At 50.5% G+C, this 24,220-nt stretch overlaps 5 protein-coding genes and 1 non-coding gene across 7 annotated transcripts; 4 read left to right on the top strand and 2 right to left on the bottom strand.

Annotated features, from left to right (window-relative positions):
• Nucleotides 1–202: 202 nt before the first annotated feature.
• On the top strand, nt 203–5,744 carry LOC117839233 (probable fucosyltransferase 8). Of its 2 annotated transcripts, none has more exons than XM_034719521.2 (2): nt 203–589; nt 4,007–5,744. In XM_034719521.2, the coding sequence occupies exons 1-2, from the start codon at nt 289–291 to the stop codon at nt 5,521–5,523; spliced, it is 1,818 nt and encodes a 605-aa protein (XP_034575412.1). In that variant the 5' UTR covers nt 203–288; the 3' UTR covers nt 5,524–5,744. The 2 variants fall into 2 exon arrangements, with proteins under 2 accessions (XP_034575412.1, XP_034575421.1); XM_034719530.2 differs by lacking the exon at nt 203–589 and adding an exon at nt 598–2,433.
• A 151-nt stretch (nt 5,745–5,895) lies between these two features.
• Nucleotides 5,896–14,462, top strand: LOC117844679 (galactoside 2-alpha-L-fucosyltransferase). Its single transcript, XM_034725434.2, has 2 exons — nt 5,896–12,427; nt 12,536–14,462. Exons 1-2 carry the CDS (start codon nt 12,154–12,156, stop codon nt 14,011–14,013), a joined length of 1,752 nt encoding a protein of 583 aa, XP_034581325.1. The 5' UTR covers nt 5,896–12,153; the 3' UTR covers nt 14,014–14,462.
• Nucleotides 14,463–15,343: 881 nt separating this feature from the next.
• Nucleotides 15,344–18,500, top strand: LOC117839247 (galactoside 2-alpha-L-fucosyltransferase). Its single transcript, XM_034719543.2, has 2 exons — nt 15,344–16,122; nt 16,896–18,500. The coding sequence occupies exons 1-2, from the start codon at nt 15,852–15,854 to the stop codon at nt 18,350–18,352; spliced, it is 1,728 nt and encodes a 575-aa protein (XP_034575434.1). The 5' UTR covers nt 15,344–15,851; the 3' UTR covers nt 18,353–18,500.
• Nucleotides 18,501–18,793: 293 nt separating this feature from the next.
• On the bottom strand, nt 18,794–20,894 carry LOC117839256 (photosystem I chlorophyll a/b-binding protein 5, chloroplastic). Its single transcript, XM_034719555.2, has 6 exons — nt 20,577–20,894; nt 20,343–20,475; nt 19,627–19,739; nt 19,366–19,470; nt 19,192–19,280; nt 18,794–19,101 (listed from the first exon to the last, which is right to left on the bottom strand). Exons 1-6 carry the CDS (start codon nt 20,792–20,794, stop codon nt 18,965–18,967), a joined length of 795 nt encoding a protein of 264 aa, XP_034575446.1. The 5' UTR covers nt 20,795–20,894; the 3' UTR covers nt 18,794–18,964.
• Nucleotides 20,042–20,191, top strand: LOC117841810 (U4 spliceosomal RNA). Its single transcript, XR_004637391.1, has one exon. It is a non-coding gene; the product is annotated as a U4 spliceosomal RNA (small nuclear RNA).
• Nucleotides 20,895–21,999: 1,105 nt separating the features above from the next.
• Nucleotides 22,000–23,044, bottom strand: LOC117839265 (uncharacterized). Its single transcript, XM_034719566.2, has one exon. The coding sequence runs from the start codon at nt 22,905–22,907 to the stop codon at nt 22,137–22,139; it is 771 nt and encodes a 256-aa protein (XP_034575457.1). The 5' UTR covers nt 22,908–23,044; the 3' UTR covers nt 22,000–22,136.
• Nucleotides 23,045–24,220: the final 1,176 nt, after the last annotated feature.

The following is a 24,220-nucleotide window of genomic DNA, read 5'->3' on the forward strand; positions in this document are numbered from 1 at the left end:
TGTCAGAATGTCAGACACCATTCCATTTATCAGCTCTGCTATTTGCTTAACTACTTCTAAGAATTGTAACTTGCCATATTTATCAGCATGAGTCTTATCTTACGTATTTCTAACAAGGTCCTCAAACAAAAACCTTCTCCCACGCGGGTGGTGGCCGTGCTACTTTGACCACTCCGCCACGAACGACAGGGAGAGCAGATAACCGCGTAGCGCAAGCACACGACCCCGGGCCGTGCGAGCGACATCGAAGGGAGTATATGACACGTCTACGGTAGCTGAGCTTAGCTCATGGTCATGGGGAGGCCGAGCCACAGCCACGGGAGCAGCGGGGGCGACGAGGAGCGGCTGCCCCTGCGCGGCGGGCTGGAGACGGAGCGGCCGCCGCCGGGAGGCCACCACGCCGCCGCGGAGCAGCTCAAGGAGGCGAGGCGCGGGGGCAGCAGGTTCTGGCGCGCGTCCGTGCGCGCCGGGCTGGTGCTCTGCCTGCTGAGCGTCCCGGCCGTCCTGCTCCTGCTGCGGTGGCAGGCCGACTCCTCGCCGCAGTGGGTCTTCGACTTCGAGGCCCCCGAGGAAGACGACGACGACCAAGGTGCGCGTCTGCTCCCGATGCCTCTACATACTGCCCCCTTGTATATGTCTTCTTGCTTGTTGCTTCTACGCATGAACTGTGGCCGAATCCTAATGACCAGTACAAATTAGCTCGTACGAGTCTTCGCGGTCACCGGTTAATGACGATTAATCCTTTGCCGAGCTGATTTTCTACGCCCATGGATGTGGCACGGCCACGCAGAATTCGCCCGGCGCGTGCGACAGCGTTGGCTTTTGCGATTTCAAAGGGACGGCACGGCAGTAGTAGGCACGATGCTACATCGTCTTTCACCTGCCACCGATGGGCGATAGGCAGGAAATCAAAGCTGGAATGGATCGAAGCTTTGAGATCGAAGCTTTGAGAGGCTTTCTTGGGGGAATCGTTGGAGTTGGAGTTGGAGTTGGAGGGGTGTGCAGGGAGATTTGGATCGGACCAGCAAAGCAGATTCCTTTGCCTCCTCCAGCTTATTTTATTCGGAGTAGTTTTTGTCCACCGGAGAGCTTGGTCGCATCAATCATAGTCATAGCAGTACTTCTTATCATATACTCCTACTTTCATATGCAATTTCGTCATCAGAGATTTCAGCTTCGTAGTCATATGCAATTTGCAAACGCAGAGACGATATGATTAGCCATTGGCCAGCTAAACCTAATGTCCCAGTGCCCACAGAAAATCCGGACAGGGCCGGCCGCTCCGGCCATGCGGCAACTTCCATGTACTTGGCAGCGAGACGGTGAATCGTAGTGGGGTGGCGCCCACAGGCATGGAATGGAATGACGCTCGTGGTGGATGCCAGATCAAACAAAATTGACGCCTTCTTTCTTTTCCTACCCTGGACTGGGCAAAAAGACGACAGAGCGGCAACCTCAGTGAGAAACCCGGCCGTTTGGAACCGTAAAAAAAAATTCAAAAAAACGTGTAGTAGTAGTAGTAATATTTGCCATTCCCTTTTATTTAAACCGTTTAGCCTGGTTTGGTTCGGCTTCAACCGTACAAGATTTTGGTATTTAGCTGAAGTCACCCGAGAAGTCTCGTTCATGGGCGTCCAGTCAAATCTTGGGCAGTGAGTTTGTGCAAAATTCACATGTTTTGGGTCCAGGGTTTTGGCAAACTTTGGGCACCTCGGTTCATGTGGTAGGTAATTACTTAAAAAAAATTTTTAAAAAAAGTACAGAGGTAACAGAGGCGCGCTGTCCCTGTTCCTCCTCTGTCCTCTCGTCTTCCCTGGTCCAATGGCTTTGGCAGAGGGCCCGGCACGATATCCCTGCTCCCCTGTCGCATGGCTAGGGCTGCCCGATTTGTGCAACTGGGCCACTGGGGCGGCTAGCGGAGAAGAAGAGGAAAAATCCACTACCACTCTAGCAGGCGCTTGCTGTTCAATGCCCCTACCGGCCGCCGCTGCAGTGCTCCGTCCACTAGCCGACTAGCGGGTAGGCGGTAGCCACCCTCCCACGCGGAAGATGGCCGGACTCGTTTGACCTTCCCCTGCCTCGCTTGTCCCAAAAAAGGCCAAAGCCAGACAGCGATGCTCGCTTGCCGGCACGCGGGCGTGCCTAGGAAAAGAAGAGCCGCCGGCGAGCTCATGTGACCGAGGCAGAGGGTCATGGCGATGGGGACTGGCCACGGGGGCCGGCAGCCACTGGAGAAGCAGCGGGGGCTGGAGACGAAGACGGCGGCGGCCGGGTCGTCTGCAGCGGAGGCGAAAAAACCGCGCCGGGTCTGGCCCGCCGCGCTGATGGCGTGCTTCCTCGCTGTCACGGCCGTCCTGCTCCTGCAGCGGTGGCGGACCGACGCCTCGCCGGAGTGGCTCTACCAAGTCGAGCGCCCCGCGGAAGACATTCGAGGTGCGTCCCGCGTGCATTATTTTATCCCCGTGTTCGTATCCGCAAGGATTAAGACCCACCTGTCAGTTGTATATGCGCATTCGGCCACAGCTACCTGGTGGAGTGGTTCAAGTTTCAAGATGTTTAATCATCATGTCGAAGTAAATTAGGTTTATCCATCAGGTCATCACTATGATTCTTTAGCATGCGATTTTGTCACGCCTAAATAGAAATTGCAATTGTGCGAAGTGCTGGCTTTTAGCAAGATAAGGGCGTCGGCTTGTACTCTTGTGCTTGTTCAATTTGTCTACTGTCTCTTGAATGTGTGGCCCTTACATCTCTTGGGAGCATGGTTTGTCAGGAGGTTTGTTGCTGTCCTGAACTCCTGATGACTCTTAGTAGATTTTTCTGCATGCTTGCCTTTTTTTCCCTTTTTATCTACTCCTGTTCTGGATAGGAGAAGCGAAACATTCTAAACAGTTGAACTTTAAGCATGCTGTTTGAAAGGAGATAGGAGGAGAATTTACAAGTACAAGAGATATGATGCTGATAATTTGTTCAAGATCCTAAATAAACTTACCCAGCCCTAAAACCTCTCTGTAGATTATTGCTTGTGCCGGTGTGTTTTCACAACTCTGGTGGCAGATTGCAGAAGAGGATATGCTTTCTCTTCAACTCGGAGAGAAGCTGTGCATGAATAAAGTGGTTCTAGTTCTGAATAGTTAATTGACAGGATATGGTCCTCATCTGATAATGACTCTCTCTATACAGGCATGATGACCATTTTAAGTTAAACATGTAGTTTTGTTCCCAGTATATAACGCAGAAATAGCTCTATACATGAACGGCGAGATGATTTAAGTATGCCCAAAAATTTAACTGTAGCTGTTTAGCTAGAATTAGGTGTATTGCTCCACTCCCCTCTAGTCTAAGAAAAGGTTTTCACCTGCTTTGTTGTGAGAAATATCTGGAGTAAAATCTTTCATGATGGGAAAATACATTGATCCGCACTGTAGGCAAACAGAGGAAATGTTACGCTTGGTGATACAATACAAACAAAACCATGTGATAAAGACTGTATACAGGTGCATGCATGTCCAGCTAATGGTGTTAGAATGTGTATAATACTGCCTCCCTGCATGAGGGAACAGCAAGGAACTGCTTCCTTCCCACAATCCCATTGTCTAGTCCCCTGAATTGCAGAAAGGGCAGGCCTGCGATGAATGACCTCCAAGTGGGTGCATCATTTCTTTCAACTTGCAAGCAATTTTAATAGGGAAAATAGCAATTCGAATTGGTAGATGCATACATTTAATCCATGGAGTTGTTATAACTAGCTATAGTTGCATGCTTCAGCGTTGCTCATTGAATAGCCACTCTTTCTGTTGGTCCTTCCTGGCATTGTGTTTGTCTGCAGCCTGCTTTCTTTTAACCTTTCCTTTTAATGATAACATGGTACCAACTACTTCTAGTACTCCATTGCTCCACTGGCATTGGTGGTCCCCATGTGCCAATATCATGTTTTGTTATATGTAAATGAACTACAAGCTGCAGTTAGGCAGTGAGTGACTCAAAATGTTTTTATCTTCTTCAGATATACAAGATGATATGATGGATGATATGTCTCCATCCCCACATATTATGTATGATAGACTTCTGGGTGGCCTTCTGATTGAGGGATTTGATGAAAAATCATGTAGAAGCAGGTATCAGTTTGCACGCTATCACAAGTCACCAAACATACCTTCACCATACCTCATTGAGAAGTTAAGGAAACAAGAAGCGTTGCAGAAAAAGTGTGGTCCAGGCACCAAAGCATACAGGGAAGCCTCCAAGCAGCTGAGGTCCGGTCAGAGCATCAATATGACAGATTGCAATTATCTGTTACTGACCATCCATGCTGGCATGGGGAATCGAATGCTTGAGATCACTTCAGTGTTCCTATATGCGCTACTTACAAACAGGATTTTGCTTGTGGACCGGTATAAGGAGATTGGTGACCTTTTCTGCGAACCCTTCCCTGGAACCTCATGGTTAGTCCCTTCAGATTTCCCTCTGAACTATGGTGAGTTTACTCAGAGTAGTCCAGAAAGCTATGGCAACATGCTGCAGAATAAAGTTTTCGGTGACAATACAGAGAGATCTTTGGCTGGTACTAGACCTCGCTATGTGTTTCTCTACCTTGATGGTAACTGTGGTTTCCATGACAAACTTTTCTACTGCGAAGACGACCAACAGTTCCTGCAAGGTGTTCCATGGCTGATTATAAGAACAGACATGTACTTTGTGCCATCCCTGTTTCTAATTCCAGCTTTCCAAGATGAACTCAGCAGGCTATTTCCAGAGAAAGATACTGTTTTCCATCACTTGGCGCGCTATCTTTTTCATCCAACAAACAATGTTTGGTATTCGGTTACAAAATACTACCGGTCCTACCTTGCCAAAGCCGAAAAAAGAGTGGGAATTCAGATCAGAATATATGAAACCAAGGGCATCTTGCAAAGAAATGGTCCGTTCCCACACATTTTGAATCAGATCCTTTCATGTGCACAGAATCAGAAGCTCCTGCCAGAAATCGCCATGACAGAGGGAGCAGCAGCTGAAACTCAGAATAAGGGAGCAGCAGCTGAGACTCAGAATAACCGAACGATTGCCGTTCTAACTACTTCTTTGAGCTCTTGGTACAGTGATCAGATCCAGAAGAAGTACGATGAACACCCAGCAGTTGATGGCACTACTGTCGAAGTGCACCAGCCGAGTCACGAGGAGTACCAGAGGTCAAGGAATAAGAAGCACAACATGAAGGCACTTGCCGAGATCTATCTACTGAGCATGACCGATGAACTAATCACCAGTGGGTTTTCCACGTTTGGGTACGCAGCTCAGGGGCTTGCTGGCCTGAAGCCATGGATCATGTTCAGGTCGGAGAACCACATGGTGCCAGACCCACCGTGCGGCCGTGCCATGTCCATTGAACCGTGCTTCCACCAGGCTCCCTTCTATGACTGCAAGGCGAAGAGGGACACTGACTTGGGCAAGGTGTTGCCTTACGTGAGGCACTGCGAGGACGTGAGCTGGGGGCTGAAGATTGTAAATCAAACTCAGTTGTAGCTGTAACTTTTGTCAGGACTCAGGACACATCACACATTTGCTCGCTAACTAGGACAGAATTCTTTTTTTTTTGTTGTTTCAAAAGAAACTATACGGATGTATTCTTTATTTCTCTCTCTCCTGTATTTGATCCAAGTGTAGATAGTTGATAAACATGCCCATTGATCTGTTCACTCTCTGATTTCAAAAAGAAAAGGAAAGGAAAAAATATGTTTACTGTCTGATCATTGATCACCTGGGCATTATCTTGGGCACGTTCTAGCGTCCATTTCTGTGACTGCAAGAGTGCAAGGCGCTTGTGATTTCTGTGTGTCTCGCATCACATCAAGGCGCTTGCTGCCATTGAACGGGAAAACCAAGTTGGAGAGAAACACAAGTCAGCAATATTGCAATGCTGTCAGGCAACGTGCGTCAAGAGTCTCAGATCTGCTAACCTGCATTGCCAGTTTGTCACTTATCTTAGCGCTCTGTGGAGACTAGAGAAGACGCCCCCAAGCATAGCCGAACGGAGCTCCGGCCCAAGTCAGCGGGATCGGACGCCCGTCCGAGGCACGGCGGAGGCGGACGGGTAGGAAGTGTTAGATGTATAATATACTGTTGGTATTTTTCCTTTTGTATTAGAGATTTTGTGTATATTTCCTCCTTCCTGTACCTGTATATATTTGGGTCTAGTGCCCCTTTATGAATACAAGTACTATTCCTAACATTGTATATAACCAAACTAGGGTTATATTTCTTCTCAATCTACCCTAGTTTTTCCTTCGCACATTGCACTTGCATGCTATTCTTCGCCATCCTCCCACTCGTCCGCCTGCGTCGCTGCCCGCTGGCCTGCCGCCGTCCGTGCACCTCTGCCGCTCGTCCACCTTTGCTGCCCACTGGATCTCCCGTCCGCCTGCGTCGCCATCCGTTGGCCCACCGCCGCTCGTGCACCTCTATCGCCCGCCTGCATCGCCCGCCCGCCCGTGCTGACGTCTGCTAGCCCGCTGCTGCCTGTGCGCGCGACGCCCGCCGGACTACCCGTGCACGCTGACGCTCGCTGGACCGCCTGCCGCCTCCCCGCCGCCCGTGCGGGTCCTTTGCTGCTTGTGCGTCCGCCCGTGAGCCTATGAGGCTCAGGGCTATGTAAAAAAACAAAAAAAACAAAAAACAAAAAAGACACTTGCGCTGCTGTTCCTCTGCGCTCTTGCTGTCACCATGGCTCCCTCTTCGGCTCCTTCGTCTAGTGGTGTCCCAGTGTTACATTGTCCGGTGTTGTTCAATGGCACCAACTATTGAGATTGGGTTCCTCGTCTACGGATTCATATGCGTGGTCTTTGTCTTTGGGAGTTAGTCAAGTTGCCTTGTCCACCTCATCCCACTGCTCCTACATATCCGATGATTCCAAAGAAGCCTGTGATTCCAAAGAAGGCTACAACTGAAGAGAAGATGGAGTTGGATCAATTGCTTGTTGCTTATGATGTGGATGTAGCAAAGCTGCTTGCTGATTATGATGATGATCTTGCATCGTATGAGTCTCAGTTTACTGCATACAGGACATGGGTTGATGAGGATGCTCGAGCTGCTTCTATTCTTGTTGCTAGCATGGAGGATAGGTTTTCGGCTGATATTGTTGAGCTTGATTTTGCACATCTCATGTGGGCCTTTCTTCGTAAGCACTATGAGCCTACTGGTCAGTCTACCTTTCTTGCAGCCATTCGTCAGTAGCAGCTTGTTTGACAGGGTGATAGTACAGTTGATGACTTCTATGCTCATATTTTTGCTATTTGGCGCCAGATTGACACTCCTGGTCCTCAGTTGTCACCTAACACTTGTCAGTCTTGCCTGGGTCAGCAGCAGGCCCTTAAGCTTCGCCGCACCTACGACTTCTTGACACGTCTTCGAGATGAGTTCGAGCCACTTCGTGCACAGCTGCTTGCTCGACATCCTTGTGTCTCTCTGATGGAGGCTCTTGCTGTTATTCGTAATGAGGAGACTGGCCTTTCTGCTGCTGAATTGTTGCGGCGCTCTTCAGTTTTGGCCGCCAACTCCTCCACTCGATCTGTTGTTCCTTCACCTATGGTGCCTTCTTCTGAGAGTCGAGGGGGTGGAGGTCTTAAATGTGTCTGGTGTGGCAAGGATAATCATGTGGAGGCATATTGTTACAGGAAGAAGAAGGTTCAGTCTCGTGAGGCTCAGTCTTGCCGAGGTGGTCGTTCTTCACAGGGTACTAGTGGTACTGGTGGTTTTGGTTCTGGAGGTCCTTAGAGGAGTTCTGTTAGTTCTGAGACACAGGAGATCATCAGGTTGCTCGGTCACCTTGTCTCCTCTACACCATCAGGAGCTGCGGGTTCTGTAACTCAGCCTTCTGCACCTACAAGTTCTGCTGTTGCTTTTCAATCTTCCACTCTGGGACCATCTTCCATGTCTACTCCAGGTATTTGTCATGGATTCTTGATTTTGGTGCTTCGTTTCATATGACTCCTTATTGCACCTGTCTTTCTTCCATACATTCTCCATCTGATTCTCCCACTGTTCATATAGTCGATGGTTCTTCTCTTCCTGTTGTAGGACATGGCACTCTCCTATCTGACTCTTTTCATGTCCCCGATATTTCTTATGTTCCTGATCCGACCATGCAGCTCATGTCCGCTGGCCAGCTCACTAATCATGATTGTCATGTTATTCTTGATTCTAATTTTTGTTATGTTCAGGATCATCGCACGGGTCAGTTGGTTGGTAGTGATTCCCAGCGTCTTTGGGAGCTTGACTAGTTTCGTCTTCTTTCCGCTGTGCCCGTCAGTCTAGTTGGCTCCGCTTTGGCTGCTTCGTCGACCTCATCGTTTGATCAGTGGCATCATCGCTTGGGTCATCTATGTGGCTCTCGTCTGTCTAGTTTGATTCGTCGTGGTCTTTTAGGGTTAGTTTCAAGTCATGAGTCTTTAGCTCGGTGTCAGGATTGTAGGTTGAGCAAGCAGATTCAGCTTGCCTATCATTCTAGTGAGTCTTTATCACAGTGTCCTTTTGATCTTGTTCATTCAGATGTCTGGGAACCTGCTCCCTTTGTCTCTAAAGGGGGGCATCGATACTATATTATATTGATAGATGATTTTTTTCGTCATACATGGATTTATTTTATGAAACATCGTAGTGAGGCCTTATCTATCTACAAGACTTTTACTGCTATGATCCGCACTCATTTTGACACCTCTATTCGTATTTTTTGTGCTGATTTTGTAGGAGAGTACCTTTCTGTAGCTCTTAGTCAGGTTCTCTCTGAGCAAGTCACTCTTGCTCAGTTTTCTTATCCTGACACCATGCTCAGAATGGTGTGGCTGAGCGCAAGCATCGTCATCTTCTTGAGACTGCTCGTGCTCTTATGCTCGCTTCTTTTGTTCCGCCTTCTTTTTGGGCTAAGGCTATGTATACAGCCACTTATTTGACTAACATTCAACCTTCTTCTGCTCTTCATGGTGAGATTCCTTTTGAGCGTCTTACGAATAAGACGCCTGACTATTCTAGTCTTCGTCTCTTTGGTTGTGTATGCTATGTTCTTCTTGCACCACGTGAGTACACGAAGTTGATTGCTCAGTCTGCTGAGTGTGTTTTTCTTGACTATAATTCTAAGCATAAGGGATATTATTGTTGGGATCCGGTTAGTCGTATGATGAGGATTTTTCGGGATGTTGTATTTGATGAATCTCGTTCTTTTTATCCTCATCCTTCTTCTGATGTTTCCCCTGCATCTTTGGTTGATTCACTATCCTTGTTGATATTACCTGATACTTCTATTGCTATCACACCTTTATCACGGTGGATACCTCCTCCAGCTGCTCCTCTTGTAGTCTCCTCGCCTGTCCATCATGCTGATGTGCTCTCATCGGAGCCTACTTCTTTGGAGTGTCCTATTGTGGCTGCTGATTTTTCTATGAAGCCACCAATGACACATGTCTATACTTGTCGTGTTTGGACTTCTTCTGATGTGCCATCTTCTTCTGATGCACCATCTTCGTCTGATACGCCACCTCCTCCTATTGAGGCCTCTCTTTCAGAGGATTCCTCTCCTGAGCAGCTTCTTCGTCGTAGTCATCATCTTCGTAGACGTCCTGATTATTATTCTCCTTCTGTTTATGCTGCTACTGTTCTTTCGGAACCGACATCTTATCGTGATGCTCTTCCTCATCAGGAATGGCAGCACGCTATGGCTGAGGAGATTGCAGCTCTTAAGCGCACTCACACGTGGGATTTTGTTCCTCGTCTTGCACATGTGCATCCTATTACATGTAAGTGGGTTTATAAGGTGAAGACCCGCTCTGATGGTTCTCTTGAGCGCTATAAGGCTCGTCTTGTTGCTCGTGGTTTTTAGCAGGAGCATGGTCGATACTATGATGAGACTTTTACCCCTGTTGCTCACGTGACCACTATTCGCACTCTTCTTGATGTGGTCTATGTTCGTGAGTGGTCTATGTTCGTGAGTGGTCTATGTTCGTGAGTGGTCCATCTCTCACCTTGATGTCAAGAATGCCTTTCTTAATGGTGAGCTGCGTGAGGAGGTCTACATGCAGCCGCCGCTTGGGTATTCTGTTCCTGAGGGTATGGTTTGTCGTCTTCGTCGCTCGCTTTATGGCCTCAAACAGGCTCCTCGTGCTTGATTTCAGCATTTTGCCCCTGTGGTTACTGCAGTTGGATTTTCTGCTAGTGCTCATGATCCTGCGCTTTTTGTCCATACTTCACCACATGGTCGGACTCTTCCCTTTCTTTATGTCGATGGTATGATCATTACTGGAGATGATCCTCAGTATATCGCCTTTGTCAAGGCCCATCGCAGTAAGCAGTTTCTTATGTCTGATTTTGGTCCTCTTCGTTTCTTTCTTGGGATTGAGGTTTCTTCCACATATGAGGGCTTCTATCTATCTCAAGAAAAGTATATTCAGGATCTTCTTGATCGTGCTTCTCTTACTGATCATCGGACTGTTGAGACTCCCATGGAACTTAATGTTCATCTACGAGCCACTGATAGTGAGCCTCTTGAGGATCCCACTCATTAGCGTCATATTGTTGGGAGTCTTTTTTATCTTGGTGTTACTCGTCCTGATATCTCCTATGCTGTGCATATCCTAAGTCAGTCTGTTTTAGCTCCCCCTCATCTTCATTATAGTCATCTTCTTCGTGTCTTACGTTACCTTCGTGGGACTTTTCCACGCCGTCTATTCTTTTCACGCTCTAGCTCCTTACATCTCCAGACATATTGTGATGCTACCTGGACTAGTGATCCCTCTGATTGTCAATCTCTTTCTGCCTATTGTGTTTTTCTTGGTGGTTCCCTTGTTGCTTGGAAGACTAAGAAGTAAGTAGCAGTTTCTCGTTCGAGTACTGAGGCTGAGTTGCGTGCTATGGTGCTTGTGACGGCAGATGTGACTTGGTTACGGTGGTTGCTTGAGGATTTTGGTGTTTCAGTTTCTGTGCTGACTCCTCTTTTGTCTGACAGTACAGGTGCTATCAGTATTGCTCGTGATCCGGTGAAGCATGAGCTTACTAAGCATATTGGTGTGGATGTTTCTTACACAATCACAGGTTCAGGATGGGGTTATTGCTCTTCAGTATGTGGCTTCAGAGTTGCAGTTGGCTGATTTATTTACAAAGGCACAGATCCGAGTTTAGCACAGATTTTCTCTCTCCAAACTCAGTGTTCTCGACCCACCATGAGTTTGAGGGGGTATTAGATGTATATGTACTGTTGGTATTTTTTTCTTTTGTATTAGAGGATTTTGTGTATATTTTCTCCTTCCAGTATCTATATATATTTGGACCTGGTGCACTTATTATGAATATAAGTGCTGTTCCTAGCAGCAGGAAGGAACTTGGAAGTGATGATGGGACACACAACCCTCGACAGCTGGGCCGGATCGCGACCATGTTGAGCAGCGAGGAACTATTGGGCCTGTGAATATGTGCATAGGCTTTTTCCAAAGGCCCGTTGTGTCAAAAAGGGCCACGCTTGCGCTTTGAGCAATGCCGATCTTCCTGGCCTGCTTATCTGCCTGATTATACTACTGATTAAAAATTTAGCAAGTGTCAATGGTCTGTAAGCTTTGAGTGTCGGTGAGTCGGTGAGAACTTTTTTTTTAGAATCGAAGGTTCGCGGTAAACTTTCCTTTCTCCAAGAAAGAGGATAAATAAACGAACAGCAAGTTCATCTGGACTCCATGTGCAGAGCAGAGCATTCTGCATTCCAGTGCCGTGCTGTAAAAAATAATGTTTAGGTTTCAGTTCATTTACCAAGCTTTCCACAATGGCCAATCTCCATGAGTCAAAGAGGCCACCTCGAGATACACACCAGCTGCGCTGCTCGATCAAAACCAAATGGCAACGCTAGTCAACTGTTTAGTGTATGACGAGCTAGGGACAGTGGAGATACTCTTCTGCAGTAATAATTAATCCATGAGTATAGCTCACGATTACTAGGAAATCCAATACTCCTGCATCGATCGACGAAAAGAATTACTCCTACAGATCTACTGCTAGAAGCGAAGTTCTCAGTGAGTATCCAACGCAGAAACGCCGCAGATTTCAACTCCTAGCTCGTGGATTCGCGTTGCATCTTAATCTGGCACACCATCACCGCCCGGTTGCACGCGCTAGGCGGCAGAAATGCAGCAGCGCAAGCCGGCGGCGCCGGAAATCCCTGTGTCACAGGGCGCGATGGCATGCGACGCCTGGCCAGAGGCCGAGGGAGCTCGGCCGGAGCACTGGCCCCTGCCGCGGAAGAAGAGGCTGGCCCTGGACAGGAAGCGGTGGAACACGGTGGTCAACGTCGTGCTCGTCGCCTTCGTCATGGCCGTGCCGCCGGTCGTCGTCGTCTACGCCGGGGGCGGCGGCGCACCCGCGGTTTGGATCGCGGCCGCCAAGGCCCAGCTGCGCCGAGGTGAGTTCCAAACTTCCATGTGGTTGCTGTTATTGTGCTGGCTGCAGCTATGGACTTAATCGAGTGCTATGAACAAGCTTTTTCACCTGACAGTTTGCTCCACTGCAGGATCCGGCGATCGCTCTTTTCCATACGCCACAAGCCCACCTGACAAACTCCTCGGCGGCCTCTTGCCCGACGGCCTCGACGAGAGATCATGCCGCAGCAGGTACGAATCCTCCATGTACCGCCGGAACCCCGGACGGCGACCTTCTCCGCTCCTCATCGCAAAGCTGCGGAAGCACGAGGAGCTCCAGAGACGGTGCGGGCCGAACACCAACGCGTACAACCTCGCCATCGAGCAGCTCCGGGCCGGCAAGAGCGCCGGCTCGCCGGAGTGCAAGTACGTGGTCTCCATCTCCTACCGAGGCCTCGGCAACCGCATCCTCGCCGCGGCGTCGGCGTTCCTCTACGCGGTGCTCACGGAGCGCGCCCTCCTCGTGGACCCGAGCAACAAGATGGACGAGCTCTTCTGCGAGCCGTTCCCCGGCACGACGTGGCTGCTCCCGCGGGACTTTCCCCTGGCGAGCTACACGAACTTCAGCATCGACACCGCCAAGAGCTACGGCAACATGCTGAGGAACAAGGTGCTCAGCGCCGACGCGCCGCCGGCGGAGCTGCCGGCGTTCGCGTACCTCCACCTCGACCACGACTACGGCCACGAGGACAAGATGTTCTTCTGCGACGACGACCAGCGGCTGCTCTCGAACGTCCAGTGGCTAGTCATGAGGACGGACCTGTACACCGTGCCGGGTCTGTTCCTGATCACGGCGTTCCAGGAGGAGCTCGACGCGCTCTTCCCGGAGCGCGACGCCGCGTTCCACCACCTGGCGCGGTACCTGTTCTACCCGACCAACCACGTCTGGGGCCTCGTCACCCGCTACTACCGCGCGTACCTCGCGCGGGCGGACCTCCGGGTCGGCATCCAGGTGCGCAACTTCGACCCCAGGCACGCGCAGTCGCCGCACGTCCTCCGGCAGATCACGTCCTGCGTGTGGAGGGAGAAGGTGCTCCCCGAGGTCCTCGCTACGGGAGAGCACGCCGCGCCGGCGACGCCTGGCGCCGCCAGGTCCACGGCCGTCCTGATGACCTCTCTCCGGCCGTGGTACTACGAGCGCATCAAGGGGATGTACTGGGACCACGCGACGGCGACCGGCGAGGACGTGAGCGTGCACCAGCCGAGCCACGAGGGGCAGCAGCAGTTCGGCAAGAGGTCGCACGACGGCAGGGCGTGGGCGGAGATGTACCTGCTGAGCCTGTGCGACGTGCTGGTGACCAGCGGCTGGTCCACGTTCGGGTACGTGGCGCAGGGGCTCGGCGGCGTGGCGCCGTGGGTGCTGCACAAGCAGCCGGCGAACCTCACGGCGGCGCCGGACCCGCCGTGCTTCCGGGACGTGTCCATGGAGCCGTGCTTCCACGCGCCGCACGTCTACGACTGCAAGATGAAGCGTGGACTGGACACAGGGGAAGTGCTGCCGCATGTCAGGCACTGCCAGGACGTGAGCTGGGGGTTGAAGCTTGTCGATCCTAAGTTGTACAAGGCTTGAGATTTCAGAACAGAATTTAGGTGGAGCGACCTGGAGTAGCTAATTAAGCTGAAAGATTCTTGCATTAGTCTGGTCAGGAAAAAAAATCAAGCAACATGACGTCAGGGCCTAAACCATGGATCAAAGCCTCAAAGGGGGTTCTCTTATGATTGTTTGGGACTTGATCAGATTGGATCTAAAACCCTTTACGGCTTTATCCCAACTAAGCAGAAGAAAAAGAAGGTATTGATGGATTGCACTTGCAGAAGAATTGGTAGGTCAAGGAGTTACCCAAGACTCCAAGAGTGAGCTGCTTAGGTGCTCCTTTTTTTCACCCCCAAATGCACTGATGTACTGCAAGGTATTAAAATTCTGAATGGTATGCCAAAATTCGGCTGCCCTATACCGATATGTCTAGATGCACATGAACCTAACTTATATCCATAGAAAAGCAACAGTTTACTAGCAAACCGGTTTTTCCTTTTGGTTTTTGAACTATAGCCACTTCCTTTTCTTTTTCCAACTGAATCATTCAGTTACAGCACGTGCAGCTACATCCAAACCTCAGAGGTCACACGCTGCCTTTAGTTTGAACAAGGATAGTAGTCATCTTGGCATGTAAAAGAGTAACAGAGCGGTCTTTTGAATCAAGAAAACAAAACGATGAATTATACGGTCTTTTGAAGGGGAAAGAGAGAGACGACGAGGTGGGACAAGCAAAGGTGAAATGGTGCTGTGTCTCTTTAGAAACGTAAAGTGCACATGAATTCTGCTGCCGCTGCCATGGTGCTTCTCACGGTGATATGGCTAACCGGCATCATCACACTGCTAACTGCTAAGCACGCAAGTCATGGAAGCGTTTTAGCTTGTCCGGAGCATCATCTTGCCTGTCCGGGTGGTCATTGGCCACCGAGATCTTCGACTTGTCGGCATGCGAGAGCGTGGAGACAAGGCGATTAAATCATCTGGCGTAGAGCTGCTCCACTTCCAGGTGGGTGTTCGAAGCAGACAGGTTTTCTGCAGTTCTGCAAGTATCACTATGCAGACTCTCCTTTCTTTCGCCCACTGGTGCCTGGTCCATCATCCATGGAACAGACGCCCGGGAATCCCATTCAATGCGCCCAAAAGCGGAATGCCAACCCGGCACCCGAGCCTCATGACCCGGCCGGCCTGCTCAACGCCAGCGGCCACACGATCCGCGCGTCCGGCGCCCTCGCCCATGCGCAGCGTGGCCAGGAGCCACTCTGCCCCGTCACCGGCAGCCGGCACGGCAGCACGGCACCGTCCGTCCGGCTTTTGAATTTTCTTGGCGTCTCCCTCTTCGTCCGCAGCATGTTACGCGGACTGTTTGAGGGGATTCTTCGTTATTTTCCATCACCGACGCCGCGTAACCTGAAACAAAGAGGGCCTTTGCGGAGGCCGAACAGGTGAAGACCCTCACGACGTCCTCGTCCTGACGCTGTCGCCGCACGCCGAGGCGCTCCAGTTCCACCGACAACTCCGAAGCCGACGACGCCCCGTCCGGCCGCCCCCACTCGCCACGCCATCGTGCCATCACGTCGTCGTCCGGTCGTCCCTATTCGGCTATTCCGACCCCACTCTTTTTTTTTTCCCACCTCAAACGCATCGAAAACCCCTGTGCCGCCCGGCCCCCGTCACGTGCCGCGCCCTGCTCGCCGCTCCCCTGGCGTCCCACGTATACGCACCCTTTCTATTTCAGCCGCGCGGGTCCGCATCTGAACGGCGCCTTTCGTGCCCCGGCGCAACCGCAACGCCCGCCTCGTCGCGGACACCTCCGCGCGCTGTGCTTTCCATCCCACTGCGCCCCCGCGGCTCGGCCGCCGCCGCCGCCGCGCCACATGGACATCAAGGAGCGGATCCGCCGCTCGCCGCCGCCGACGCCGCAGGAGCAGGCGGGGGCGGCGCCCGCGCACCCGCGCGGGAGGAAGGGCCGGGTCGCGGCGCTGCCGCTGTCGGTCGCGGCGCTCGTGGCGTGCGGGGTCGTGCTGCTGCTGCTCGCGGGCGGCTCCGCGGCGAGGAGGGGCAGCCAGTTCCTCGACGCGGATCCTGCCAGTGCCGGGCTCTCCGGCGACGACCGTGGCGACGTGCACCAGGCCCGCCCGCGCGATGGTACGTGAAAACTACTACGTACGTGTGCGTGGTCCTTGGTTTGACAGTTTCCGTTCGATGTTCGGCTTGTTCTTGGACCACCGTCCGGTCGTACTAGTTCTGAATTCCCCGAGTATACTGTCTGTTGGTGGCGACGTGACATCTTGATCTTGTATGGCACACGTCGCCTATTTAATGAGTGTTTGGGTTCCATGACCTGTCCATACTTCCACTGTAAAGTCTTAACTCTTAAGTCTTACTCTGGTTTAGGCCTGGCGGCCTGCAATGTAAACGCTCTTGTGCATGTGTGGGGTTCTGCATGAAGACTATGATCTCGCTGGATGTGAATTCTGCACTAGAAATTGAGATAAGTTAGTTTATTCTGGTTTGCCATGTTAAATAGTGGCAAAAGGTCTAACTCAAGTTTTGCCGTGACGTTTATTCATCGCCTGCCTGGTGTACCTACTTTATTGTGCTAACACAATTTCTTTTTTGAAAGTAAGCTAACACAATTTCATAGTGTATCATGCTATAGGAACGATTGAGTAGCATCTGAAATTCTAGATTTTATGTTTATTGAAATGGTAATTCGAGAGAACTCTAGTTAATAATTCAACATTATCTCACATTTCTTTCCTTTTCTTTTTTGAGAATCCCCATTATCCCGCATTTGCATTTTTCATGAATGTATATGATCAAAGAATGAGTTAAAATTTTCCCTTTGTCTTGCACAGATTGAAATTGATTTATTCTACCTGAATTCTGACACCTAACTATTCACTGGCTGTGTTCAGGGGGTCATGGAACTATGGAATCTTCCAAAGTTCAAAGGGACAAACTCATTGGTGGCTTGTTAGCTCCTGGTTTTGATGAGCAGTCATGTCTAAGTAGATACCAATCAGTACTTTACCGTAAAAAATCGCCCCATTTACTATCAACATACCTTCTTGAAAGACTAAGAGAACAAGAGGTTCTCCAGAAGAAATGTGGCCCGCATACAGAGTCATACAAGAAAGCTATTGAACTGCTAAAATCTGGTCAGGATGTTAAGGTTGGAGATTGCAACTATTTGGTATGGGTATCGTATAGTGGCCTTGGGAACAGGATCTTAACTATTACCTCAGCATTTCTCTATGCCATCCTTACAAATAGAGTTTTACTTGTAGATGGAGATAAAGGCACTGCTGATCTTTTCTGCGAACCATTCCCTGAAACTTCATGGTTATTACCGTTGGATTTCCCGATTAATCAATTTAAGAACTTCAGTGTTGGCTCCCCTGAGAGTTACGGAAACATGGTGAAAACTGAACGCATTCGTTCTGATGGTTCTTTTAAGGGTCCTAAGCCTGCCTTTATTTATCTTCACCTGGCTCATGATTATGATGATTACGATAAGCTTTTTTTCTGTGAACATAGTCAGCAGCATCTTCAGAGGATCCCATGGCTGATCATAAGATCCGATAATTACTTTGTACCTTCACTTTTTCTGATCCCAGCATACCAAGAGGAGCTCATGAGGCTGTTTCCTCAGAAAGACGCTGTTTTCCATCACTTGGGACGTTACTTGTTCCACCCTACCAATGTTGTCTGGGGCTTGATTACAAGGTACTATGATTCTTATCTTGCTACAGCTGACGAGAAGTTGGGTGTCCAAATCAGAGTCTTTGATACTGAAACCGGTCCATTTCAGCATGTCTTGGATCAGGTCCTTTCTTGTACACTGAAGGAAAATTTACTACCAGAGGTTAATGCACAACAGCCAATTGTGTCGACAAGGAAACTCAGGTCAAAAGTTGTTCTGATTACTTCTTTGAACTCTGGATACTACGAAAGAATCAGGAACATGTATTGGGAACATCCGACGATGAATGGTGAGGTAATTAGCTTCCACCAGCCGAGTCACGAGGAGCATCAGGATTCTGACAAGAAAATGCATAACATGAAAGCATGGGCAGAGATTTATCTGTTAAGCTTATCTGATGTTATGGTAACAAGTGCATGGTCAACTTTTGGGTATGTTGCTCAGGGTCTGAGTGGTCTGAAGACGTGGCTTATGTTCAAACCTGAAAACCGCACTGCACCTAATCCACCTTGCCGTCAAGTTATGTCCATGGAACCGTGCTTTCATGCTCCACCTTTCTATGATTGCAAAGCTAGGAGGGGAACTGATACAGGAAAGCTTGTTCCACATGTAAGACATTGTGAAGATATGAGCTGGGGGCTCAAGCTAGTTGATACGGATGAACGGTAGATGACTAGATGTGGTGTTTTTCTTTGTCGATTTCACATATGTACAGTACAAGTGCTTTCTGGTATGCATTTTTTCTTGAACGTCCCGTATGAATTTTTCATGTACAGGTTCAACTTCGTATCTACATTGAAGGCAAGATTTTTCCTTACTTAGTTTAGTTAATATGAAATGGCAAGCTTGTGGTCAAGTATAAGCATAGTGCAACTATAACAATATTCTCTCCTGCTCCTTTTTTCACAAATCTTGTACGCAACAACTTTGCATTTCTAATATAATGTTCAGGCCGGCATCTTGCCCATTGTATCCCCTTAAAATAACAAAATTTGCCCCTTTATATTATTTCCATCTCATGTAGCATTCTCTTCACGCCTTGTATGTCATGCATGAACCTCGGAAAAATCAACCAAGAAAATGAAAAGGTGTGACTGAGGACTATGGTCATTTGCAAGAATAACACTTTGATAGCTATTGAAGTTCCATATTCAGTTTTCATTATTGAAAAATTTGCAAAGAGGAAAGCTAAAATAATGCACTTCCTGTTAGAAAGCATTGTGTGTTGTTTTTGTGCCACAGCACCGTACAGTGAAAAGCAGGGGTATGGGGACAGAATTCTCAGGAAGAGGAGAGTGTGTGAATGATATTTTTGTTGAATGGATCCGAAAGATGTGTCAAAAGATTGTCGATGGGGCCAACATGAGTTACAGATGCTTGCACCATGAAGCCAAGCATGGCTACCATTGCCAGCCTCCCTGTCACAGAAATAAATCACGTTAGCAAAATGAAAGTGCTCTGGTAGGTATATTTTGCTGGCAGAATGTACTGAGAGGAATTGAAGCTACCATTCTTGATTTCTTTCAACTTCTCTTCATGCGCATTCTCTATGTCTTTTGCAAGTCCTAACGGATTAAACAGTGGACCCCCGGGGTAGCTGCCGAAATATGTAAATTGTAATAAGTGTGGCAAAAGCAAAGGCTTGACAATGTCACTCAAGTACATAATGCTCCAGCACTTACCCTGGCTGTGAACCTACAAGTGCAGCCTCTAGCCCTATGAAGGTTCCTTCCTCTGCTTGTGATCCTGGATTGATGAAGTCCATGTACCTCTTGGTTTCAGCGAATCTGCAGGGAAACGGAGTTACAATAGAGAAGAGAACAGTTCAGTCTTGTTTTCCGTGGAGTCAGATCACAGTCCACACCATTTTTAAAATTTCTGGAGCCATTGGAACTTTCTTTAACCACTGAAGAAATGTTTTAGCTGCATGCTGAATTACCCACCCCATCAGGAGAAGCTGGACGAAGAAGAGTGACGTGGTGTTGGCGAAGTCAAATTTCGCTGCACCTGCCTCGAACCACACCGGTAGGTCCCGGATCCCTGATACACGGAGCAACTGCATGTACAGAGAATATAGCGCAATCGAATGAACATCAGGATGGAGAGAGGAGCCTTTTGTTCACCAAATGGTTAGAGCCCATGTGAATCTTGACCGAACTACTAGGCCCATGATCATTAGGGCGTGAGTGAAATAGGCAGGGAAGGCCCAATTCGGCAACTCTACAACTTGGTCGAGTCCGCCAGGCGCCAGATCACAAGTAGGAGGTCGGTCTGCTGTTTAGTACCACATCGCCTGGATTAGCAGACGCGCGTCCCCAAGGGTGTATAAAACCAGGCGGCGGGCGGGCGTTGGAACTCATCTTTGCGCTTGGGGCAATGACGCAGCTAGTGAGGTAATACCGAGGCGCGTCAATTGCTGGTTGAAAACTATTTCCAAACCCCCTCTTTGGCCCTCTGGGCCACTGAGAATTTCTGGAAGGGCTCCTCCTCTTCGGAGAAGGGAAAGCCCTACAATTCCTAATTCAAATTTTATCCTTAAGTACTTGATTAATAATAATTACTGCTTTCGACAGTTTTATTTGCTCTGTAGTTGCAGAGGGAGTCAGATTCAGTAAGAACAAAACGGTTGCAGAGGCAAGTTCGCGGCGAAGTAGCTTACGTCAGTTACAAGGATGCCGGCGACCCCTGCCATGGCAAACCGGCAGTGTACGAGCTCGGCCTGAACGTACCACTTCAAGCTCGCCGGTTCCTCCCCGAGCCCCAGGGGATCGAAGCCGTAGTCACCCGGTAGCCTGCAATCACCGATCATTGATGCTAACATCAGCTGACAAACATCATCGCCTGCAGAAAAAAGCACATGCGGAGCAGAGATTCAGAGTTTCAGATAACCGACGTGCCGTCGAGGTGAGCAGGCGGGTCCAGTCCGGGCAGCCAGGTCGCGCGCTGGGCGCTGGCTCGGACGACGACCCGAGCTCTCGGCGACGGCGCACGGTGTGCGGGCACGGCGAGCGTGCGCCTGCTCCAGCCTGTGAGCGCCCTGGGCCTGGAGGAGGCTGCGCAGGTGTGCAGGGCTCTCCCATGGCTGTTAGCTGCTGTTACGGCGGACGCCATGGCTGGCTGCCACCGGAGATGTTGCTTGCCGGCGGCCGGACTACAGCCTGCGATGGCCTTTCCTTTGTTTGCTGTTCTTTTTATGGGAGCGGTGGTGGATTGTTGGACGGAAAAAGCTCTCGGCTCTGGATATGGAATTAGAGGCGTTCATTGCTTCGGTGGCCTGTAATGGTCCGGGTGGATGGAAAAGCTCAAATCCGTTTGCGACAGGTTGAGATCTTGGGCCACATTAATCTGTGCGAGAGGCACACGCACGGGAGATTTTAATTTAATTTTGGGCCCACATTAACCTTGGGCCATATCAATCTGGCCGGGGGGATGGAACAGAAGATGGGCCTCCGGTTGGGCCTGCCTTTGGATCTTTTTCTTCACTTAAGTGTTTCCCCACTTCCGAAGTTTGCCTGAATGAGAAAAGTTCCGGTACCCCCGGTGCTTCGGGTGCTCCCATGCACCCCGGCTCTTGCATCCATCGGATGCATCATCCACGGTCCAGGTGAACCCATCCATCGGATGCACCATCCACGGTCCAGGTGTACTTCATCCTTGTGTATACAAATGATTGGTGCGGCACGAGGGATTCTGACTCTTGAAGAAAATGTCCTAATTTTGAAATCAAAGTGGTAGTTAAATAACAAGAAAAAGAATCATCAACGGAACCTCCTGATTGTGAATTGTGATTGATGATCCACCTAAGATCAGTCGCTCAAATACACCCACTTGATATCTCGGCCGGAAGTCGGCCGGCTTCGCGGAGCACGAGACGTGCTTTCCGCGTACCGACGTACGTGCACGTATCATTGTCTATAGTCCTATATACTCAACAAAAAACAAATACTAGTAGAATAAGAAAGAATCTAAGCAATTTTTTGGCTGTTCTGACAACAATACTACTCAGAAATCTGAATCCAGCCCGATCCACGTGGTCTGCTGCCAGCTTTGGGCGGTGCTGCGCGTCCCTTACAGAGGAGAGAACGGATGGCAGATCGGAGTTGGTTGTGCGGACGCATCATTGTACTCCCCCCTTCTTTTTCTTTATTTTAGTGAACGACGGTGAACGAGTGAGACCAACGCCAGCAGCTTCAGTTAGAATTAGTCGTGTGGTATGGGGGTGGAGGCGTGGTCAAAGCCTAAAAATCAGTGTATGAAAGTGATGGATGGTTGGTGATCGACGATAGATCAGAGGGCAGCTGACCACCATTATCCGCTAACGAAAACTCACTTTATATATATATATATATATAGGATCTAGCAGCTCTGGTTTCTTTCTCAATCAAACTGTTTTTTAATCACAACGAAAATTAAGGAATCTCGTGAAAGTGAAAAGAAGAGGGGAATGTGGTGATCATGGCATGGACGACCAGAAGCTGCCGTCATCCATCATCATGATCTCGTTCAACCCGTCCCAGATGTCCCGCTCCTTCGGCACCAGCCTCGCGCCGTGCTGCCCAGCCGGCGCCGCTGCCACAAGAGCCACTTGCACTGGCGAGGACGCGTTCGACCCGCAGGTCTCATGTAGGCTCTCGGGCAGCGGCTGCGGAAGGTGGTGGTGGTACGTCGAGGTCGGCGCCCAGGAAGGTGCGGGCGCGGGGGTCACGTCGGCGGGGAAGTTGAGCTTGGCGCGGCGGCCCCGGAACTCGATGGCAGCGATGTCGTAGGCACGTGCGGCGTCCTCGGCGGTGTCGAAGGTGCCGAGCCACTTGCGCACGGCGCGATGTGGGTCACGGATCTCCGCCGCCCACTTGCCCCACGGCCGCCGACGCACGCCGCGGTACTTACTCACCCTCCCCCTCTGCCGCCGCCGCAGCTTGCCCACACCCCCGGTGATGGCGGCACGGCTGGCGGAAGCGGAGCACTCCCCTCCGTCGTCGCTGTCGCTGCTCGACCCGATCCCCGTCACGGCGAGGAGCTCGCAGCCGCCGGCGGCGCACCCGTTCGCGCCGCATGTGGTGCAGGTGCACGGCGCGGGAGCTTCGACGACTGGTGCCTCCGCCTCCTCCGGGAGCAGCGCGGGCACGGCGTTGTCCCCTGACACAACGGAGATGAGCGCGCGGAGGAGGAGCGAGTTCTCCTGCTCGGCGTTCGGGAGGTGGAACCCCCCGGCGCGCTTCGCCATGGCGGGAGCCGGGTGCTGGCGGTGGCTCTGCTGCCCCTGCGACGACGTAGCACCTGGTTGGTTTGGTGGCGCGAGAAAGTTTGGGTCGAAGCCTCTCGTCTCGTGATGATTCGGTTCGTCCTGATGTTTCAGGGTGCCACGCGCCGTGAGTTTTATACACACTGTCAAAATAGAAGACGACGTGCTACCCCGCCCGGCCCTCGAGCCACCGGCACGAGGCGCACGCGGAGTCCAAGCGGTGGAATTTTTTTAAAGATGATTAAGCGGAGCGCACGTGGGGATTATGGGTGAGAACGGATGCGAGAAATTAAGATACGGTGATTAGCAGGAGGAACGGCTTGCCCTGCAGGCTGGTAGTGGTGTACCTTAATCTTTTTTTTTGTTGGAGGAAATTGTATCTTAATCTGTCTGTGAGGTTCACACACTACTGCCATATTGTGCAAACTGGCGTTCTTATCTTATGATTAACGCAGAACACGAGCTCGACGCTGCACGTTAATTTCGTGCTGCCGCACTTGAGACTTGAGATTTCTGTTCAAATTAAGTAACGGCCGTTGAAGCCATTTCAATCTTTGATTAGCAATATGCCAGTATCTGGATGCTAGTAGTAGTTCTTAGTCAATACGGGTCAACGTTTGTTGCTGTGTCTTTCTGCGTCGTGTGCTGTGTGCAGAAAGAAATTCCGTAGAAAAAGGCCTACAGTATTTGGCAGTGTGCCAGTGTGTACTGAAACCGAGTCATCTCTCCTGCACAGCCTGTTTCCACAGCGGCACCGCCGGTGTACCGCCTAGGGTTGGCCCTAGCGAACCCAACGCTGAAAACACATATGCACAAGTGGGGGAGGAGGGGACCCTGACCATCCGTTGAACTATGAAATAATCCAAATTAGAGAAGTCAGACCGCAACAACACCGGCATGGGCGCATGGCCGCGCGCGGGGCCCAACTTGCATGTCCAGATAAGATCAGGGGCTGGAGAGAAGAATTTTTTAGTTCAAAAAAAATAGTATTCGGGGCTCATGAGGTCGGCCGGCCCACCCGCCCGGCACCACCGCACCAGGTATGCATGCGAGGCCGCGGCGGTGCTCGACGCGTCCTCGTCGCCGACTCGCCGTGGTGGAAGACTGCAAGTGGAAGTCGGTGACTGCCAAAAAAAAAAGGAAGAGGTTTGGATCGGCACGGTGCGGTTCTTGTCAGGTCGGCTAGCCGGCGTGCCGTGTGTGGGCCCCGCTTCTCAACTTGTTATGTCGACAGGGGTTGATCCTGATCCAAAACTACATGAGTTCGTCGACCAAGGGCCGCTGTCAGTCGCCCG

This window comes from Setaria viridis, chromosome 1, assembly GCF_005286985.2.
Source record: "Setaria viridis chromosome 1, Setaria_viridis_v4.0, whole genome shotgun sequence".
Classification (NCBI taxonomy): domain Eukaryota; kingdom Viridiplantae; phylum Streptophyta; class Magnoliopsida; order Poales; family Poaceae; genus Setaria; species Setaria viridis.

Bases quoted from the DNA above. Each gene is read 5' to 3' on its own strand.
- LOC117839265 (XM_034719566.2), bottom strand. From the start codon at position 22,907: ATGGCGAAGCGCGCCGGGGGGTTCCACCTCCCGAACGCCGAGCAGGAG.
- LOC117839233 (XM_034719521.2), top strand. From the start codon at position 289: ATGGTCATGGGGAGGCCGAGCCACAGCCACGGGAGCAGCGGGGGCGAC. The intron at 590-4,006 runs GTGCGCGTCTGC...TATCTTCTTCAG, and splicing joins GGAAGACGACGACGACCAAG to ATATACAAGATGATATGATG.
- LOC117839247 (XM_034719543.2), top strand. From the start codon at position 15,852: ATGGACATCAAGGAGCGGATCCGCCGCTCGCCGCCGCCGACGCCGCAG. The intron at 16,123-16,895 runs GTACGTGAAAAC...GGCTGTGTTCAG, and splicing joins CCAGGCCCGCCCGCGCGATG to GGGGTCATGGAACTATGGAA.
- LOC117844679 (XM_034725434.2), top strand. From the start codon at position 12,154: ATGCAGCAGCGCAAGCCGGCGGCGCCGGAAATCCCTGTGTCACAGGGC. The intron at 12,428-12,535 runs GTGAGTTCCAAA...GCTCCACTGCAG, and splicing joins CAAGGCCCAGCTGCGCCGAG to GATCCGGCGATCGCTCTTTT.
- LOC117839256 (XM_034719555.2), bottom strand. From the start codon at position 20,794: ATGGCGTCCGCCGTAACAGCAGCTAACAGCCATGGGAGAGCCCTGCAC. The intron at 20,476-20,576 runs GTCGGTTATCTG...CGGTGATTGCAG, and splicing joins CCTGCTCACCTCGACGGCAC to GCTACCGGGTGACTACGGCT. The intron at 19,471-19,626 runs GTGGGTAATTCA...GTTTCCCTGCAG, and splicing joins GTCCAGCTTCTCCTGATGGG to ATTCGCTGAAACCAAGAGGT.